This window comes from Vipera ursinii, assembly GCF_947247035.1.
Source record: "Vipera ursinii genome assembly, chromosome: 1".
Taxonomy (NCBI): Eukaryota; Metazoa; Chordata; class Lepidosauria; order Squamata; family Viperidae; genus Vipera; species Vipera ursinii.
Window position 1 is genome coordinate 149,029,639 of NC_139512.1, and position 21,869 is coordinate 149,051,507.

General features: G+C 36.3%; 1 protein-coding gene across 2 annotated transcripts in view; it reads left to right on the plus strand.

Moving 5' to 3' along the window:
• The window catches only part of PKP4 (plakophilin 4), a 151,601-nt gene extending 132,988 nt beyond the window's left edge, over positions 1-18,613 (plus strand). For both annotated transcript variants that reach the window (XM_083350437.1, XM_083350438.1), the window contains 9 exons: positions 784-975; positions 1,154-1,327; positions 3,815-3,965; positions 7,524-7,719; positions 13,468-13,552; positions 13,683-13,800; positions 15,317-15,448; positions 15,723-15,796; positions 17,450-18,613. In XM_083350437.1, the coding sequence (XP_083206563.1) occupies positions 784-975; positions 1,154-1,327; positions 3,815-3,965; positions 7,524-7,719; positions 13,468-13,552; positions 13,683-13,800; positions 15,317-15,448; positions 15,723-15,796; positions 17,450-17,698 (1,371 nt within the window). In that variant the 3' untranslated portion in view covers positions 17,699-18,613. The remainder of the gene's footprint in view (positions 1-783; positions 976-1,153; positions 1,328-3,814; positions 3,966-7,523; positions 7,720-13,467; positions 13,553-13,682; positions 13,801-15,316; positions 15,449-15,722; positions 15,797-17,449) is intronic.
• The last annotated feature ends 3,256 nt before the right edge of the window (positions 18,614-21,869 follow it).

Consider the following 21,869-nt stretch of genomic DNA (forward strand, 5'->3'; position numbering starts at 1 on the left):
GTGAACACCTACAGGAGGTGTTAGCTATATTAGCACTATCTGATACTGACAATAATTCATTAAGTTAGTACTTCAAAGTAAGGAAAACAGTCGAGATATACCACAACATCTTAAAATATCTATATAATTTCAGCAAAGATTTTTTAAAAAAACACATTCCCAATACAGCCAAAAAGACAGAGTCAGCTTTGAGGTGCCATGTTTGTTAAATTTCAGACAGGATTGATGTTTATTATTTCTTCAATATCACAAATTCAGGATTTGAAAAATGCAGTAGTTTAGGAATTTAACATGATTTTTTTTATATTAATCATTCCAAGCATTATGATATTAAAAGATTAGAAGATTTAATCGTCATTGCTTTACTTGGGAGAAGTGAAAAACTTAAGGAGAAATGGCTTGATCCTCCCTCCCTCCCTCCTTCTTTCTTTTTTCTTTCTTTCTTTCTTTCTTTTTCTTCCTTCCTTCCTTCCCTTCTTTTTCTTTCTTTTCCTTCCTTCCTTTCTTCCTTTCTTCCTTCCCTCTTCTTTTTCTTTCTTTCTTTCTATCTCTTTCTTTTCCTTCCTTCCTTCCCTCTTCTTTCTTTTTTCTTTCTTTTCCTTCCTTCCTTCCTTCCCTTTTCTTTCTTTCTTTCTTTCTTTCTTTCTTTCTTTCTTTCTTTCTTTCTTTCTTTCTTTCTTTCTTTCATTCTTCTCAACACACTGATTCCCTAAATATTCTCTAAACTTGTATCTGCCCAAATCATTATTGGATTTCTTTGAATCTCTTCCGTTTCACTTTTAGACAGTCGAAAACTGTGTGTGCACCCTTCGGAACCTTTCTTATCGTCTCGAGCTTGAGGTTCCTCAAGCCCGCCTTCTTGGCATCAGTGAGCTGGATGAATTTTTGGGGAAGGAATCGCCCAGCAAAGATTCCGACTCAAGCTGCTGGGGAAAAAAGAAGAAGAAAAAGAAAAAAACTTCACAAGAGGATCAGGTTTGTTCTTTTTTTTTTTTTCTTCTTGCGTAACTCTCTCAGGAATACCAAAGAAAGAATTTTTTCCATTATCTATTTATATTACAGCGGAATCTTTTTATGAGAACATTGAGTCACTATATGTTAAAAAGGAATAACTGTTTGCATGTAATATTTTTATTGTGCTTATTTTGTACAGTGGGATGGAGTTGGTCCAATACCAGGGTTGTCCAAATCTCCTAAAGGCGTGGAAATGTTGTGGCACCCATCTGTCGTAAAACCGTATCTAACTCTTCTAGCTGAAAGTTCCAATCCAGCCACTTTGGAGGGTTCTGCAGGATCTCTTCAGAATCTTTCTGCAGGCAACTGGAAGGTAGTGTAGGAAACTTGGGAGTAGTGATAGTTCATTCCTACTGCCTTTATTACAACATTGGTATTTGTGACATAGAATATGAGGTTTGGAGTATGAGTTGCAATATTACAGCTAACTGCAAACAGTTGTGTGTCCAGTTGCTTGAAATCACCAGGTCTCATCTGAAATGTTTCTAAAGTTACTTCAATCTAACAAAACTTGAATCTACAAGTGGATCAGATGACTGTTATTCGGCTAGTAAAATTAATTTGACCTGATTCCTTGTAGTGCATTTGCAACCTATCTGCAGATTTAACATTAGGTTGCAATTCTGTGGGGTAGAAAAAGAAGATAGGATTTTGAAGGACAAATATGTATATGTATTTAGGCATTCTTTGTTAGCCATCTGAAAAAGTTTTGGTACTGGAACAAGCAAGAAAAGGGAGAAGGTTAATATACATTCCCTGAGCACGCTAGGAATCTTTCCTAGCTTTCTTGGGCTTCTAATATAGTCATAGAATAGAGAAAGAATAATGCTGACCTTGAATTTGATCTAGTTCATGACCTTACCATTGCTGTCAACAACAATTGCAAGACCAGGAAAGTAATATTTGGGCGGCCTCTAAACAATATTCTGTCCCTCTGAAGAACAAACAGCATGGTTTGGGTATCCTGGCAGGTATATCGCAGCTCTACATCACAATGTAGAACTCCTTTTCCAATCATTGTCATGCATAGTTAGGCCTTTATATATAGGCCAATTGAACAAAGCCAATTGCTCCTCAACATTCATTGTTTAATAGAACTGGAAAATCAGAGAGTTGTTTGAGTATTCATTGCATTCTTTTCAGATCCAATGACTAAATTCAAACAAATGCTAAATGTTAAGATACATCTGGAGATATTCTTATATGTTGAATGTTTTGTAGCAATCAATTTTATTTCGGTCATAGACCAGCATAGAACTAATAACAATTACTCTAAAACGAACATAAAAATAAAAAAAATCAAATTTATAGAATAAAATAAGGTGTGGATAAAATGAACCCTTTGGAGAGCTTCAGCAAGTATTAGATTTAATATAAGCTAGTATAGCTTGACATTCTTGTAATATCTTAAAATTTCTAATATCATTATGGTCTTTTTAGTTATCTGTCCTAGTTATTTGTAGCAATTATTGCCCAACCAATTATAACCAAGAAATAGCAGAGTAAAACATAGAATGTTATGTGCTTATTTAAAAGGAAAAGAGAAAACGCAGGGAGGAAATGGGGAGAGAAAATACATTGAGTTATGGAAGCCTAGTTAAGGTTCACCTCACTTGAAGCCGTTGTTTATATTTAATCATAGTTCTGATACAGAAGTAGACTACATTCTTTGAAGTCCCTGCTTCCAGTCAGTTAGCAAGAGATTAAGGCGGGGTCTTCAAACTTGGCCCTTTTATGATTTGTGGACTTCAACTCCCAGAATTCCTCATCCAGCATGCCTGGCTGAGGAATTCTGGGAGTTGAAGTCCACAAGTCATAAAAGGGCCAAGTTTGAAGACCCCTGAACTAAGGCAATCGGTCTCTGCTGTCTAGGTATTTATGTTATATACATAGGGAAATACAAGTATCTCATAGGTTTTTTTTAAAGGCAATGCAGCAAAACATGTCCCAGAGTTTCAAATTCCCACTCCTCTCAAGGACAAAGCTACAATTCTTCTTTCCTAATTTTTCTTTAAAAAATAAGCTATTAGAGATTGATGGTGGTTCTTGATCACTGCCTTCTGCAGTTTATAAATCTGATCTTTTACAGCATATAACAGAAACAAAAAAAAATTTTTTCAGGAGAAGAGCATTACAAATAGCACTCTGTTAAGAATACTGGAGCATCTTGTCTGAACATAGTTTTATAACTGTAGTATCATTTATCATACTTTTTAGATTATATTCTAGTAAGATTCAAAAATTAGCATTTTTCTAGTAAAAGAAAAAGAATTTAATTCAGCTAATTGACTTTGCTGAAGTAATAAAAAAGTGAAAGACAAAGATACTGAACGCTTCAACTTCTGAATTGCAAAGCTCGTAAACGTTACTTTACAAAGTATTTTGTCATTCCAAGGATTTTTTTTTAATATCTACTTTGGAAGAAACTTATAAATAAATAACATACTGCTATGTTAAATTGCTTCAGCAGCTTGACTTTCCAAACATTTTGTCTTTATTCTATAAATGTCACTGCATCTTTAATGGCTATTGAAACAATGATCACATAATTTAGTATTTTAATTCATTTTATTTCTCTATGACTCATAAGAAAAAGCCTTCCGAACTCAATCAGTGCCAAACTCACACTTAATTTAATGGCCGCTGGATGCAGGATTCCCATTTATAGTTAGAATAAACTCATTTGAAAAGCTATAAAATAAATTTTGAAAAGTTATAAAAAATTATGTTTTGAAAGGTAATTTTGATGGATTCATAAATAAGAAAAGACTTGTAAGTAACTTTTATTTTTATGCAACAGTTTGCAGCATATATTCGAGCGGCTGTCAGGAAAGAGAAAGGACTCCCAATTCTTGTGGAATTGCTAAGAATGGACAATGATAGAGTTGTTTCTTCTGTGGCAACAGCCCTGAGAAATATGGCACTAGATGTGCGTAACAAGGAGCTTATAGGTGAGTATTGAGGGGCACAATCCAAACTATAAATACGAGAAACTTTGAAGACATGTTTTTTAAAAAATCATTTTAGAATTCTATTATCCATTCTATGCCTCTCCACTGTGAAAAACTGCCATCAAAGATAAATTAATTTGGGTGGAATTTATATTTGCTGAACTTGATTGGATTTTTTTTTCAGTTTCATTATAACCATAGATCTTTTACATCTAATGGTGGGTTCTGACAGCTCCCAAAGATGCTTTTCCTTTGGAGATTTACAGTTTTTTTATAAAAAAAATTAAAACCTTATTTTTAACTTTTGTATTTCTCTCAAAATGGCAATGTGGATACATAAGACCCATTTCTTACCAATAAGCCACTCTTCCCTTCTTCCTCTGTATTTCTTTTTATAAATGAAGGAAGAATCTTTATTAATATGTTTATTAATACAGTCTAGATTATTGGTTTGAGTTTGTGAAAAGCCTATGAATAAGAATTGATTTGGTATTTCTCAAGATCAAACCAGATGAATTTGCTTGAAATATACCTTGCTAGCCAAGAAATGTTCCTTCTTGTAGAGCAGAAAGTATATAAGGTTATACTTTTAGATCTAAAACCAAGTTTTTTATGAAGTTTAAATCAAATACAAGAAATCAGAATAACATTCTGGCTGCAATGCTTGGAATACTCTGTGCCTTTTGGTAGTGGCAGTGGACAAAACATTCCTTCAGATACTCCCAATGTGTGGAGAGATTACAAAAGTAATTATTAAAAACAGGGGAAACTATGAAATTGATTAAAACGTTGTGCAAGGAAGCATTTAAAATATTATAAAGTGATTTTGTGATCACTTAATATAAAAAGCTAATTAAAACATAGCTAGGAAAATAGGAAGGTTTAAACACACTATCTGAGAAACAACACACCTGGGAAAGGATTTCATAGGCAGGGCAAAAGCTTATAATATGGCTCTGTACGTAATAATACGCTTTGGTATTTTGTTTAGCTGAAAGAATAAGGAATGGATTTGGGATAAGGAACCAATGGATTTGATCAATTGGTGAAATGATTCCAAGGTGATGCATCTGAGATGATGAGAATGTGCTAACATTTTGTTAGCCATATTCTAGCTTCTTCAGAAATGCTTAATGTCATGATAAAATGTATAAATTCAAACAGGCCTCAACATTTTCTGTACAATGTAGGGCTCATTCAGCAGATTAATCATGGACATGGTAACTTGAAGCATCATTTATGTTGCATCTGTTTTTATCATCTGACAGGCCTCATAACATAGCTCATAAAAATTGAGAGAAGTGCTGAAAAAAGGATGAGATACATACTCAGTGCACATTTCAATGAGGCACAAGCTGAGAATCTAAGAGAACCACAAATTGCCATCAACTGGAGGGGATGACCCATCCCCTCCTGTAAGGAGACAATATAAATGTTTAAATCATAGTGTTTACTTAAATACTGAAAGTTGTCTGCAGTTACCATAGCACAGAATTAATACTTTTCTCATCTATATATTATTGAAAAACTTGTCACATCTTTTATCTGGGTGAAACAGTGCGCCATAGGACAACAGTGTTTGAACCAAGGGACCTGAAATGGACTAACTTACCGCATGTGTCCAAAATATGGGATCAGTGACTCCTTAGGCTTAGAGCATGAAATTTGGGGAAGTTGTGGCTGCTTCAGGCTGCTGCAGTCACATGATGGTCATTTTGAACATTCCATGACAGTTTCCCAGCCAATCTTGCTCCTTCCCCACCCAGCAGTGAGAAATTGACTCATCATGTGACTCTTAAAGAAGCAACAACTATATATGCAATGAACATAGGCTTGGATATTCAGTCAAATACATCAGCCAATTTGTCTTAGTCCTTACCTGTTTTATTTTTCAACTGCTCTTACTTTGAAAATGAGTATAGACCAGCCCCTCCTTCGGCCACTGGAGATAAGGTAGTGGTTTCCACGTTTTCTTCACCACGGACCCCCAAGACTCAAGATTTAAATCATAACATTTCTTCAAGCCTTCTCAGATCACAGGTGGAGAACCACTGAGGTAGACTAATCCTGCCCTAGCCCTCAGGAAGTCATGTGATTGTATTTTTAAACGGACTCTGAGAGCTTCCTACATCTCAGTGGAGATTCCTGCAGAACTATTCTCAAAGAACTCTATCTTGGGTTCCCCCCAATGAAGCAATGAGAAAAATTAATTCCACATGCATTACAGGTTTCCTGAAATGATGAAAAAAATATTGTTCCTTCAGTACTGTCAGTGAAGGAAACAACACTACTCATTTTCCAATAGAATTTCTTGATTCAATAGCAGTCTGTTCATAGTCAATGAAATATCTGGGAAAGGATGACCCAAACAGGGCACCGCTTGTCTAATTAAATCCAAATGTTAATTATGATTTATATCCATATACATTTCATGTTTGTAAAAAAAGAGACTAATTAAAAGTCCCTAAATTGTATCAACCCAAAGCTTGAGGTCATTATTTTTCTTTATCATGCAATGTCCATCTTTTTCTTTCTAAGAGATTCACAGAGATTATTTGTAACAGGTGAAAAATGAAGCAAGCAGAATATCTGTGCCCTATTCAGTTGTTCATGAAATAAAAGGAACAGACCCATAATGTGAAGAACTGGTTTTTCTCTTCTATACACATTTATTGCCTCCATACTCACTAGAGCCAAGATTAGGTCATAACATTGATCTTGTTTTGTTGTCTGCGTATTCCACGTTATGCTTGAAAGAAAAAGAGAGAGCTGCCTGATGAAATATCTGCTGTGTTTCAAGAAACCACATATTGAAAGCTATGCAGTTAATTCGACTGTGCCTTTTTATCTTTAAAAATAGCTCAGCTAAAACAAAGTTATCTAAAATAAGTAAACGGATTTGTATATGTCTGTGTACTTTGGCTTCTTGCCAGAATCATTTTAATCACATTTTCCCTTAATCAAATAAAAGAATCTAGTACACATATTTTTTTAAAAAATTGAAAATTGATACTGCAGTACCTACTTTTTCCCTCTAAACCAGTGTTTTTCAACCTCAGCAACTCTTAAGATGGATGGACTTCCAATTCCCCAAATTCCCTAAGCAGCATGGAGAATGATGGGAGTTGAAGTCCACCCATCTTAAAATTGCTGAGGTTGGGAAACACTGCTCTATAAAGAGTTGCATAGGACTATTTATTTTTTTATGAAATTAATTTTCCCATATTAAATAGAACCTCTTTCCATTGTTTTGAATATGTGTATTTCTCCGTATCATCATTCTTTACGATGTTGAAAACCTATCTATTTGAACAATCTGGCCTGGTCTGATGGGTTTGGGGTTGGATTTAGTTTTAACACAGTTTTATTATTGTATTATATTGGGCATAATTATTTAATCCTTTTTAACTTCTTTTTAACTTTTGTATTTATATTTTGATATTTATTGCCCTGTACACCGCCCTGAGTCCTTCGGGAGAAGGGCGGTATAAAAATTTAATAAATAATAAATAACAATAATAAAATATACTGTGGCATAATTCATAGCCTGCTTTTCAGGTAAATACGCTATGCGGGACTTGGTAAATCGCCTTCCCGGCGGCAGTGGGCCCAACATTCTCTCTGATGAAACAGTAGCAGCCATCTGCTGTGCTTTGCACGAGGTCACCAGCAAAAACATGGAAAATGCCAAAGCTTTGGCTGATACAGGAGGAATAGAAAAACTGGTGAACATAACCAAAGGAAGAGGGGACAGGTCAGTACCGAATGTTTGAATTTCTCCAATAGAAACCTTTGATAGCTTCTGAGAACAGGAATGTATCACATTAGGAAAATAGCTGTTGATTTGGGAAACTTTGTTTCCGCACTGTCTGCTTATTAAATTCACTGACTAGCCTTATATTTTGTTTGTTCGGGAGGAAATAGAGGGAAACTTAGCGTTTTTTCTTTTTTCATTTTCATAAGGTCCACATAGCGCCTGCCACTCTCCTTGTTACAGAGCATTTATTTGTAAGCCCTTTTCTTGCAAACTGCTTCAGGATTAAAAATTTCTGTAAATCCCAGTGATATTTATCGCTTTTCCGAGTTGATGCTCTGCACCGGATCAAAGAAAATGTGGTATATATGTGCTCACATATATATGTCTCTCTGTGTGTATTTATCAGAACCTCCAGCCAAAAGCTGGTTGAAGTCATAAAAAGACGATGTCTGCCTGATCATTAAAAGGTGGCTATGTTGCAAAGCATGAAAAAATTGCTGGGAATGTCTGCTGTGACATTGGGAAAAAAGAGAGACTGAAATGAAGGATGCTACTATGAAGCATTAAACTGTGTTCGAAGTCTAGTCTCTTTATTGCTCTCTCTCTCTCTTGGTTTACTCTCAGTGCCACTTAGGGATGATTTTTTAAAATATGCAATTCTTACGCATATGTAAGGACACTGGGTCACCTGTACCAAAGGAATTCTTGCTCTCTACTTCTATACACATGAACAATTGTTCCTGAGGTTGTGGGATTCTCCTAAATGAAATGAGGTGTGTCAAAAGACCTTGAATTTTTACATAAGCACTTGCCAATCCAAGCCAGTGGCCCTAATATCACACATTTTTTTATTCAATTTTGTTGCCCCGTGCTAGTCAATACTGCCAGCCAATGCAATCTTAATTATTTAAAAGTGTGAGTATATTTTTAGCCATTATATTTGTCAAAGTGCATAAAAGGACATTTCAGTTGAATTATCAAATTCCTAAAAGTTGCTTTGATGATCTAGCAGTGATCTTTCAGGTGCTGCATTAGTTATCTGCTTGTTTCCAGTTATTATTTATAAAGCTTTATATGCATAGGTCTAGATCAGACATGTCAAACACAAGGCCCGGGGGCCGGATCCAGCCCGCAAAGTGGTTTCATGTGGCCCCCGAAGCCATCCTGGAAACAGTGAGGGAACGGCCCCCACTGCCTTGGCCCAGGCCCAGAGACCCTCCTTCTGCCAGAGACCCTCAGATCTGTCCCACTCCTGCCCAGGCCCCCATAGGCACCCTTGATGCGAACGATGTAGAGCTGGCCACGCCCACCCAGTAGGCCATACGCACTCTAGCCATGCCCACCCAGTAGGCCACCCCCACCCTGGCCACGCCCCCCCCGAGGGCAATCACAATGCTGATGTGGCCCCCAATGAAATTGAGTTTGACACCCCTGGTCTAGATTACCCTTCAGGGCTTCCTACTTCAGACAGAATCTACCAATTTTATTTGATTAAGTTTTAAGGACTTGTCTGGGTGTCTCCTCTTCACTCCTCTTGGGAGTGGTGTGAAAGTTGGTGTTTTTTTACAGTTGCTGTGTCTGTTTTGGCTCCAACACTCAAAAGAACTAAATCTTGGCCTGGCTCTTTAAGAATTATTTGGAGATCATAAGATTGGTGCCTGGGATTGCTTTTTAAGTTGTATTATAGAATTTTTTAAAAAAATATTTTATTCTTATTACTAGGGCTTTGAATCCTGTTATTCTCATAGTCAGTGTTTAGTGGTTCAGATTCTTTGGGGCAGAGCAGAATACAGTGTGAATGAATTACCGTAGTTTCAGGTGTATAAGACTACTTTTTAACCAATGAAAATCTTCTCAAAAGTCAGGGGTCGTCTTATATGCCAGGTGCTGAAAATTTAGGGACAGGGCTGGCTGGAAAACCTGGAGCGGATCTCCCATTTAGTCTGCGCAGGAAAAGCGGGACCAATTGGAGAAGAAGCTGCAGTCTGTGATTTTTTACAGGCTGGGGTCTGGGCGTCTTTCCTTCTAAAGTTGAAGAGCAGCTGTAGTATATCCCAACTTGAAAGGCAGGTGTGGAAGGCAGCAGCCAGAGCAGTGGCTTAACTCTATGGATACATTTGACTCAGGAACTGGGCGGGCTGGCTGGAAAACCTGGAGCGGATCTCCCATTTGGTCTTTTTTTTAAAAAATCCCATTTATATCCTGCCCTTCTCCGAAGACTCAGGGTGGCTTACAATTTAAAGCACAAATCAATGTGCTTAGCAATAGCCTTCATTCTGTGTATATGCCTGTTTATTAGGGCTTTCACACCCCCCCAAGCAGCATTATTACAAAGTCAGCTTATTGCCCCCAACAATCTGGGTCCTCATTTTACCTACCTTGGAAGGATGGAAAGCTGAGTCAACCTTGAGCCTGGTGGGATGCGAACCTGCACTAATTGCAGGCAGCTGGTGTTATTTAAGGCTCTGCGCAGGGAAAGCTTTAGAGTGAATTCAGAAAAGTGAAAAAGTGAATTAGTAAAATAGGGAACGGTTGCTGGAATTGGGTATGTGTAGCTTAACGAAGAGAAGGGTGAGGGTTGACATGATAGCAGTGATCCAATATCTCAGGGGCTGCCACAAAGCAGAGGGAGCCAAGCTATTCTCCAAAGCACCTGAAAGCAGGACAGGAAGCAATGGATGGAAACTAGTCAAAGCAACCTAGAACTAAGGAGAAACTTCCTGACAGTTAGAACAATTAATCAGTGGAACAACCTGCCTCCAGAAGTGGTGAATGCTCCAACACTGGAAGTTTTTAAGAAGAGACTGGACAGCCATTTGTCTGAAATGGTATAGGGTTTCCTGCCTTAGCAGGGGGTTGGACTAGATGACCTCCAAGGACCCTCCAAGTTCTTCTTCTTCTCCTTCCATCCTTCCGAGGTAGGTAAAATGAGGACCCAGATTGTTGGGGCAATTAAGCTGACTTTGTAATAATGCCGCTTGGGGGTGTGTGTGAAAGCCCTAATAAGCAGGCATATACATAGAATGAAGGCTACTGCTAAGCTTGTAAGCCGCCCTGAGTCTTCGGAGAAGGGCGGGATATAAATGGAATTAAAATAAATAAAAAATAAATTATTATTATTATTATTATTATTATTATTATTATTATTATTATTATTATTATTATTATTATAGTTTAATCCACTTGCACTGTTTTATGTTTACATGTTTGATGACAAACAGCCTTATGTTTATAAGTGACAGTTTTCCTACTAAGCACCTGCATGTCATAAGCATTTGAATTAAAATTACCATATTAAAATCAAATCTGATATTTTTTAATTTTCATTTGGTGTGCGTTGGAAGAGGGGTAGTCTTATACGGCGAGTATAGCCCAAACCCTATAATTTAACAGGAAATGTAGGGGGTCGTCTTATACGCCCAGTCGTCTTATACGCCCAGTCGTCTTATACGCCGGAAAATATGGTAATGAATTAATGGCAAATAATAAAATAAAGGATATGGGGGAAATATCAATAAATAAATAATGGCACTGTGTTCATGTTCCAATCTCATAAAGTAAATCAAACCCAACAGGTTCAACAAAATAAAGGAGGAGAATGAAAGTGAAATTCTAACTTCAAGGGAAGAAAAGCCATGTTTAGAGGTCATCATTGATAGAAACCCTGATTTTCATAAACAATTAGACCTGTGTATGTTAAATCTTTTGTAAGTAATCCCAAAGAAATATTTGAAAAATGCATGGATCTCCAAGTTAAAAGAACCCTGCCTACATGTTCATACAAAATACCATTTTTCACTGAATGATAATTATAGTTGCATTTGTGTGTGCCTTCCCATCCACCCCATTTTAAAAGTCCCTTTTAATCAAATTTATTATGTACCAAAAAATTAAGTCAAGTCATTTTATTTTGATCATGGACCTGCAAAAAAATTTTTTTGAAACAAAGGCATGTTTAACTTGTTAAATATCAATACAGCTCCAAAATTTTCAACATACCATTTAAATTATTTTGTGCAACATATGTCATACATATCACCTCTTAGCACAAACATGCCCATTTTCCAACAGAAATTTCCTATTCCCCTTCCCATTCCACTTCTTGAGTTGCTATGTCACAATCACAGTTCCATGTAGGACAGTACACCATGGATGCAAAGTGAGTAACTAAATGGATGCCTCTTCGGAGGTGGGGTATATTATTATTTTAGTACAGTACCCATGTGCCACTTCTGAACTTCAGTGAATTCGGTTTTTATGCATTCCTTTGAAGCAGTTGACTGACAGGGAATGACATTGAGAGGTGGGAATTGAAATTGTGTGTTCTGCCCAGCTGGCTGATGGTGAATGCAGGGAATGCAGTTGTCCTTTTGTGGCTCAATTGTAAGTCACAGACCCTAGTTTGAGAATCACTGCTTTCAGCTTATATGGAAGGAGCTGTTCAGAACTTGCATCATGTAAGCCAAAACCTGCATCTTTAACTGGGCTTGTAAATGGATTGGTAACTAAGGCACTTTTAAATGAAGTATGATACATTCGAGCTTGTTTCTGCTAATGAATGTCAAGCCCTGTTGTTTTCATTTGGAATGGCTACATACTCAAAGCTATGCATGGCAATCTCCACATTAAAAAAAAAAAGCTTGCTGCAATCTAATCCCGAAATACCCCAAATTTAAATGACACTGGATTTTGCATTTTGTGGATTTGAAAGCAATAAACACACAAATAAAAACACAAATGTTTATTAAGTAAAGCATAGCAAAAGGATAGCTTTAACTAAAAAACATAATATAGATAGAAATATCCATAGGCAAGGGAACAAGACACTGCATCATCCAGCAGAGAAGTGTAAACGTAGGAAGGAATCGCATATCCCTTTAGTAACTTGGAGTCTCTCATCGTCATCAGGCATTTTCCAGATTATGCTGTCTAGCATTTAGCACCTTTCCTCATTAGGTCTATAAAGAGCTTCATTTCTTAGTGGTAATTTAGTGGATATTTGTCTTCCCCTCTTTCTGAATCACTTAGATTAATTCTTCCTCGGTGCTGTTAACTGTGCCATAGCCATTCCATAAATAAAGAACACATCTGGATAGATCAAAAAAGCCCACCTGTCCATGCCAGTCTAACTCCCTACACCAGGTGGTTTTGAAATATACATCACAGTATGCTGGCATAACTGGTACAAGGTGAAATACAGGTATCATGCTATCCAAACAGGATAGGCACATGAAATAAGTTCTCTGTTAACCTATCAACTCTTGGTTTACAGCTTTTATGCACTTCTGTCTCCTAAAAAGGAAGAGCTGTGCACTTAGTAAAGGGGTGCATTTGGTTATCTCCTCATCTTTTTTCCATGTGTACAGTCAAGGTCCTTTGCTATCTGGGTCATAACCTGTTTGTTTTATAGGGATATGAGACTTACTTTCCAACTTATCCATTTACCTGTTTGTTGCTGGTAGTTCATTTTGATCATAAAATATTGATGTTCTTTCAAGTGAACTATGGTTCACGTAAAGCAGAAGTTAATTTTCAGTCAAGGAATGTTGCTAGCAGACCCACGTTAGCTTAATAGAACTTCTCACTTTCAGAGCTGCAGACTCTGCTTTCAGAGTTAATTTTGTGGTTGCAAGGGGAAAATTCTGTTAAAGGAAACTATTTTAACGGTAACTTAGCACTGGATGCCAACCATTGTGTAGTTGTGTGGGTGTGTGTGTGTGTGTCTGATACATCTTTCTTTCTTAGATCATCATTGAAGGTTGTCAAGGCAGCAGCCCAGGTGCTCAACACATTATGGCAATATCGTGACCTCCGTAGCATTTATAAAAAGGTAATATATTAACTGCCTTTCTCACAAAGATAATATTCTTTAAGATTCAATGCCATAGTGAAGTCTGAACAATTTCTCTTAATTAAATGGAATTTATTTATCCTGTGACCTTCTTTTCCTTCCTCCATAGGATGGCTGGAATCAAAATCATTTTATTACTCCTGTGTCAACACTTGAGCGTGATAGATTCAAGTCACATCCCTCCTTGTCTACAGCAAATCAGCAGATGTCACCTATTATTCAATCTGGTTAGTCAATCAACTTTTTTGTATGTGCCAAACTTGATAGTCATTAACCAAACAGGTTTTGCACACATCTTTTCAAACCTTAGAAAATTGTTCTCTGTCAGCCTCTCTTCTCCTACGCAATTGAAGCTATCTTTCCTGACTTGATTTTGATATGACAAAATCAAGCAAGGCTAGACTATAAACTTTTAATCAAAAGCTCTCCAAGGTGACTTATAAAGCCGTCTGACCCAATCAAAAAGAGAATACTTGAAGTTAAACCTTAACAGTATTCATACTGGAACGCTCAGATCAGAGAACCCAAGGGCAGCAACATCTTCCTTCAATCAGAGAGGCTACAGATAGTTTTAGCCCCCATACCCATCCACTTGCATTCCTGAATATTGTGCACCTGCATTCTACAGCTATGCCATTCATTGCAGCCTCCCAGGTAGGACTTCTTTGACCAATCCTCACAGGTATGCTATCCCACCTGATAAGGGAGGGCCAAGAAGAAGACGAAAAGAGATACACAGGAAGTTTTCTGCTGACCAGAAATCATGAGTATATCAGGCAGGGAGCTGGTTCTTTGAAGTTCTGCAAACGTTAGAAATTCCAGAGTCCAAGCATATTGGTCTGTTCAGTTTCTTGCCAGCTGCCAAGATGTAGCTATGTGACTTCCAAAAGAGGCTGCAATACACATGTGGTATCAGATACACTGAAATGGAGGTGAAAGAGGGGCAGAAATCTATTCCTTGATGCTTATCGTTGTCCAGGATTTAGATATGAATTTTATTTTCCCCTCCCCCCTTTTTTTTTGGTCCACTGAAGTGGGAAGTTCTTTTCAGGAGATATATGCCATTTTCTCCCTTGGAGCAGCAGAGACCAAAAGAAGGCTGTGGTGCTCCAAGAAAACGACTACTTTGCATAAGTAGATATATTTTTGTGATAATGAAAAAGTATCAGCAAACATCCTCCAAAGATCCGTAAAGTCAAAAGTTCTTTGCTAGAAAATTGCCAATGCCTTTGTATACATTAGGACATAGCCTTGCTTTTAAAGATGTTTGTTTGTTTGTTATTTTGTTTTAATCATTTCTGTTCCACTACTTAGGAATTTAATGTTCTAAAATCCATGTATTTAATGTCTAATAAATGTCTATTTTACCTAGTTGCTGATTACATATTTTCAAACTTGTGTCCCATCATTATGTCCACGGTATTGCTACCACCTAATTTAATCTTTACAATAGCCTTGTGCAATTGGATAAGTGGAGAGCTACAGATGAGCACATTGTCCAATAAACTGATGGAGTTGGAGTTTGAAGTTAACATTTTAACTGGATCATCATATTTCTAATCTTAACAGATTACTTGCTGCACTGAGTGCAAAGTCTCTCTTCCAGATCACAATTAATATTGGCAGATATATACTTGTTATCCTTTTTTTGTCACTAGTCAAGTAGTTGATTATTCTCCCTCCCTCCCCCCCCCTCTCTCTCTCTCTGTTTGATCCGCTCTCTCTGCCTCCTTCTTTTCCTAGTTGGCAGCACATCTTCCTCACCAGCACTCTTGGGAATTCGAGACCCTCATTCTGAATATGAAAGGACCCAGTCTTCTATGCAATATTATAATAGCCAAGGTGATGGGATTGCACATAAAGACATCTATACTGGTAAGGGCCCAGTGGGATGAAACTGAAAGTAGGAATGTAAATTACAGGGGTTGGGATGGGGGAAGCATACTGGAAGCAAGTTGAGGTTATATTTGCAAAGCACCTATAAAATAGCTTCCAAAATAATGTATTGAGTTACAGTGGAGCTTTTCTGATACCAGACCAGTTTATTTATGACTTATTGATTGGAAAAAAAATTGTTCTTTCAATAAAGCATAAAATACTCAATTGACATGAAGTTTGGTTTTAATACAATACTGCTATTTACCTACAGGCTCTAGTAAACCTTCGCCAATTTATATCAGTTCCTATTCCTCACCAGCAAGGGACCAAAATCGGCGCCTACAGGTAAGGTGTGGAAGCTTATTCTGAAGATAATCAGTTTGTGTCCCAGTGAGGGTGCATTTTATGTTAATGGCATTGTAGTAATCTACACAGCATTATCCTGAGAAATCATGTAAAATTTTCTGAAAAAAATATCTCTTCACCAAAAATGTCCGATAGCACAGAAATATAGATGTATTCCCTCTTCCCTCCAAGAAAAACTCTGGCCAACACCCATGATAGGGAAGTAGACATAACAAGGTCCTAAAAAGTCTAATTATATTCCTCAAGAAATTTGTCTGATAAGTAAAAGCAAAATGACATTAGTTAATAGGGATACAAATAACACATAGACAAATTAAACAAAGGAGCCATGGGTATACCAAAGTGGGTTATGGAGCATCTTCACTGAAAGTATATATGCAATATTTGCACAACAGGTGGCCTATACATGCAAAATAATTTTTCCTACAGAGGCATAATTAATCATATCCTTAAAATGTGCCACCAGAAAAAAGAAAATTATAAAATCAATTGCACAACAAGATTTGCAATTAGTAAGGAATGAAAAATGACATAGAACCAAATCCTCAATACAGAAAAATGCCTTTAGCAGGAGGTTGATGAGATGCTAGTGTGTGAGCTTACTAGTGGAACAGCTGAAGAAACAATATGACACTTTGGTTTTCCATCATTATTCATAGTAATAAACTTTGTTGAAATGCAGGGCATAATTCTTACAATTTTGAATTTTCATGAATTGTGGGGAAAGTACAAACTAATAATAGAAAAAAAGCAACTCTTCTCAGGACGTAGTCAAAGATGGAAGTTTATAGAGAGGTAAATGATTTCTCTAAGGAGGACATTAGTTTGTGTATGTTGCCCAAACACAAATGCGCTAGAGAGAAAATAATGCAGTTGCAGCATTCTAGCAAGATAAATGAATAGGCAATGGAACAAGTATTGAACGGAGATCACAACTTTATTTTGAAGATGAGATTTAAAAAAAGTGTAGGAAACTCCCAGTTGGGGTTCCTTTCATGTCCCTGGCAGGAGATGGAGCAAAGGACAGGAGCTCAACCCTGCTCCACGGCAACATTCATGTCTCAGACATGAGCTTCTAACCTCCAGCCCTAACCACGTGAGCCACCATATTCCTCAGGAAAGTAATTTAACTATGTTTCATTAAATAACAATGAAAGTGTCGATTGAAATGGACTACAGTCATTTTCCCAAGAATAAATATCTCCTGTTAGTTTTGTATCTTCACTAGGGAGGACAAAAAATGAAAATAATGTTACTTAAAAGACTGAAGCATGCATAATCACCATCATCTTCATACTTGATTAAGAAACTGTCTCTTGACTCCACAGATGCTTGGGCTCAAATACCGGATCAAAAGTATTGTTTTATATACACACTGCACTCGTGAGCTAACTCATTATAAAGCAGATTATACAGGCTCATTGTTGGCTTTCTTGAAAGTGGATCTAAAAAAGGCTAATAAAAATAAACTGTGCAAGATTTGATAAATATTATTTCTCACTGTAGAAATGTCATCACAGAACTCATTTATCATATGACTAATTTACTGCTACTTCTATGCATGGAAATCTGTTATATAGTTCTAAGAAAGTGAATAATACTACTTGTGCTTTTGTTTTATTTTCCAAATAGCATCAGCACTTATACTACAGTCAAGATGATTCCAACAGAAAGCATTATGATGCATACAGATTGTATTTGCAATCCCCACATAGTTACGAAGACCCATATTTTGATGATCGGGTTCACTTCCCAGCTTCTACAGATTACACAACACAGTATGGACTGAAATCAACCACAAACTATGTTGATTTCTATTCTACCAGACGACCTTCTTACAGAACAGAACAATATCCTGGGTCCCCTGATTCTTGGGTGTAGCATTCATAAATCATACAGTTTCTAACTTTACTTGAGAAGAAATTGAGTAATGGATTCATTGTTTTGAGGGAGAAGTGTGAAAGTGAATTACAAAGAAGGAAAGAAGGAAGAGTTTTAATAATCAGGATGACGGGAGAGAAATTGGAAAGAGAGGAGGTTTGCTCCATTTAGATTTTAGATCTCATTACTTGTAGTTCCTGTAGTTCGGTGAAGGTGTGGGCAACGTGATGAAAGGTTTGAGAACTGAGGGAAATGGATTTGGGAAATGTGTAGATCAGATCAAATTACAAATGATTTTTTTTAAAAGAAATGTGAATAGAAGTCTTATTCTCATAGTTGTACAGAAAAAGCCCAGATGCCATTTTGTTTTACCGCTATTACTAAATGTCAAGATTGTATGCTATCATGTCTTGTAAATTTATTTTTAGTTGTTGTAAATATGGAAATGCCACATTGGTTAGAAGTGCCATCATTTTAATGCCAGGTGTCATTTTAAAACTGATTTCAAATATTGACAACTCTAGCCAGAAAAAGAGAAAACACATATGGAATTGATTGTTATAAATAAATATCATTTGGTTTTTAAAACAAATAGTGTACTTTTGAAGCACAAACTTCAGTCAAATATATCTGCACCTTTCTCATTCTTTGCCTCTTTCTCAGAAGACTTCACTGCCATTTTAATGCCTTTGGGGGGAAAATAAATATGGACATCTCAGCCATGGAAAGTACTTCCCTTCTCATTCTTTATTTTTCACATTTACTGTTAAAGATCAAAAGAGTTGTAAATGCTCACTGTTAGTTGTAAAAATGGATTTAAATATATGCATATGCAACATTTTTGGCATTTTTTTTCTGTTGTCCAGAATTATTTCTTATTTGTCGAAACACAAAACTATGTACTTTTTGGTCATCTTTTTTTTATTTCCCAGCATCCATTATTTTTTGCTGTTCACAGTTGATTTTCTGTTCAAAAATACATGATACAGAATAAAAAAAATCCTCTTTTTTTCTCTTTTATTCCCGTAGTGTTTCCAATTGGCTCATATACCTCTTCCTACATTTTTTCCTTTCATTTAGGAGCATTATTTCCATTCACTTTTTTTAGGCTCATTAGGGCTCAGTGTTTAGACCCAATTCTAATTAGTTAGGATTTATTTGTTGCTTATCTGCATCTGTTTGCGATTGTGTTATTGCTGCTATTCCATAAGTAGAACTTATTACAGTCTTCATAAACAAAATGAAGCCATAGATGGAAGAACAAGCAAAAACAAAAATGTTTGTAATTCTGAGCAGAAGATTGATACATGCCTGGAGACTGAGCTTATATACTTCCTTTAATTCACAATGCTTAAGATGCCAATCGTATAAGTCGAGGTAAGGTGCCATCTGGATCATTGACCATATCCCCATCTGCAGTGCTTTATCAAATACCTTGAATTCACTCACTGGTATTTCTCTTTGATGTAGTTCTGGCAAAAAATGTTTGCTGTAGAATCATTCGCTTTGAAGTTTAGTAATATCAGAGAATGTTTACATGATGCTGTTTGTATTAAGGTTTAAAAGAAATGATCTGGCTTTCTACAGACAAAAAAAAACACCATGCCCACTTCTGAGAACACTGGAAATCACTGAGGGGCACAAAGGTGTAAGGAACATGTGGTTATAATAACATATAGAAAATAGAGAATGCCATTTGGAAAAGGCAACTTCAGCAATTTAAGCTCAAAATATGACCTGGATAGCTGAGAATCTCCACCGACAAATCTTGATTTTAGTCCCTTCAAACATTGTCCCAGAACCTGGTCTTATTTCTTTTTTCTTTTTTATTAATTTTCCACTATTACAATAATATCTTTAAAAAGCAACGTGGTGTCTGGGTTACAATAGTTCCATTTCAGACAAATACATATTATTACAGATCTCCAAGTTGTTGTAACTAATATTCCCTCTTATTTCTTTTAATACATATTATCTCTCATCTAAATTAACATACTTTTCATTGCTATCCATCAGTCATTTAATAGTTTTCTTATATTTATCAATACCTTAGTATATTTTGTTTTAACATTCCATTTTTAAGATATTAAAACACCTTATATATTTTCCCAGTTTTAATTTTACATTGATATTAAGATTAAATGTTTAAAGTTTCTCATTTTCATATTTGTAAATAACCACCTTTCCCTTTACACAGTTTTCTCCAATACCTAGCAGTGTAAATACACTTCTTATTTATCTTATTTTCATATCAATGTTAGTAGTACAATATGAGAACGGTAGTCATTAGAATACCAATTGCAGGCAGGAGGAAGAGGAGGAGGACAATATAATGTTCTTATCATTTATAATTTCCACATATTGAAAGTTAACCAAAATTTCTCTGTTTCAACATTTAACACGTCTTTTCATGTTACTACATCCAAGTATATTAATTACATTGTATCATTCTTAACATATACATCTTAATCCATTTCATTTAAAGAATAGAGTATTTCAATGTTAGTATTCATACATCTGTATTTTGTTTTTGTTTTTTTAATTAGTATTTTTATCTACTCATCACAGCAATCTCTCATAATCCAAGTACAATCCTATCTATTTTGGTGTTATCTATTTCAGGCCTCTTAAGTATGTCCATATTTCTTCAATCTTATTCTTGCTTTCTTCCTTTCTTCCTTTCTTCGCTTCTTTGCCTCAGGGTCATCAAAGCATTCTTGTATTGTTGTATCATATTTAAGTAGCCCTCCAGTCTCCATGTTTGAAGGATTAATTAATCATCTCATTATTTTTGCCTCTTGATATAGTTGCGCTGGGCTGAATTTTTTCCATCTGTTTCTCATTTTTGTCTTCGAAAATCTGTGTTTGTTGAGTAGTTAATTCTTCTGCCAATGTATTTGATTCTTCTGTTAAGTTCTGTCCTGATAAAATATTGGTTGTGGTCACAATTTGAGTTTGTTTCTTTGAGATACTTTCTATTTCTTTTCCAAAAGCTCTTATTTCATCACCAGCTGCAGAAAGGAACTGATAAGTTTGGTAGGATATTTCCCACATAGCATAGATTTGTTTTTGAAACTCTTCCATGGTGGAGTTTTACATCTGGTGTTCAAGGTTAATCTTATCTTATTTTTCTTAAATGTTTTCTTTTTTTTTTTTTAAGAAAATCAGATTGCAATTTCAGGTTTAGCCACTGGGTGTCCCCCAAACGCTTTGAAAATTCTTTTCTTTTAGTCCGTTTCTTTTTTCAATGTTTAAAGAAAAAAAGAAAAACATCCCTGAGCTTGCTCATCACTTGTTTGAAGGGAGGGTTGAATTCCCTCCTCCCTCTCCACAGGGGGGGAAGGTACTTAGCAGCTTATTTAGGTGAAAAGAAGAAGATTAAGGTATAAGAGAGGAATCTTTCCCCGTCTCTTCCATGCTGCTTTAATGTTGCCTGATGGTAAATTTGACTTCGGCTGTCTGCAGCCTAGTAACTGGCCATATTACTATGGCCATTCTTTCGTCCACCGGTACGAAGGGAATGCAGGCACTAATGGGAGGGTTGCGGCTCCCCCGCATTTCTGCAAAAGCCCCTTCTTTCTGGTCACCCCTCCGGGGCAACTCTTTGGCCCTTTTAGGACCCCCCAGCGATGCGAAACTGGACGTGGAAGACGAGAGCCATCCTCCAGACGTCCATGCCAGCTGGCTCGGCAAACCGGAAGTCCCTTATTTCATTTTTTCTTTGTTCCTTCTCACAACATCCTTCAATACTTTTAACAAGTCTCTTTTGTAAAACCATATAGGAAAGTTTTCCAGGTCAATCTTTTGGTTTATTACTTGCATATCCCTTTTAGTAATAATAATTATCAAGACATCAACAGGTTTCATTTGTATATTCAATGCAGTATTGTTTTCCATATCATTCTTGTAACCTGTCATTCTGAAATCTACTTTCATATCAATTTCAGTTCTGTCCAATAAAACTTGTTCCTCTCCCTTAATGTTTTTTGAACACATTCTGTAGAGGCAGATACTCTTAAAATAACTTCTGGGTCCATTGTTGAAAAATAACCTTCAATGCATCCAATGCAAAGATATTTTACTCTATTCTGTTTTGCTGTTTATTCTAAAAGAAAAAGAGAGAGTAAGTCCTTAAACTTGTATGTAAAACTTCTTTTACTAAGGATTGAAA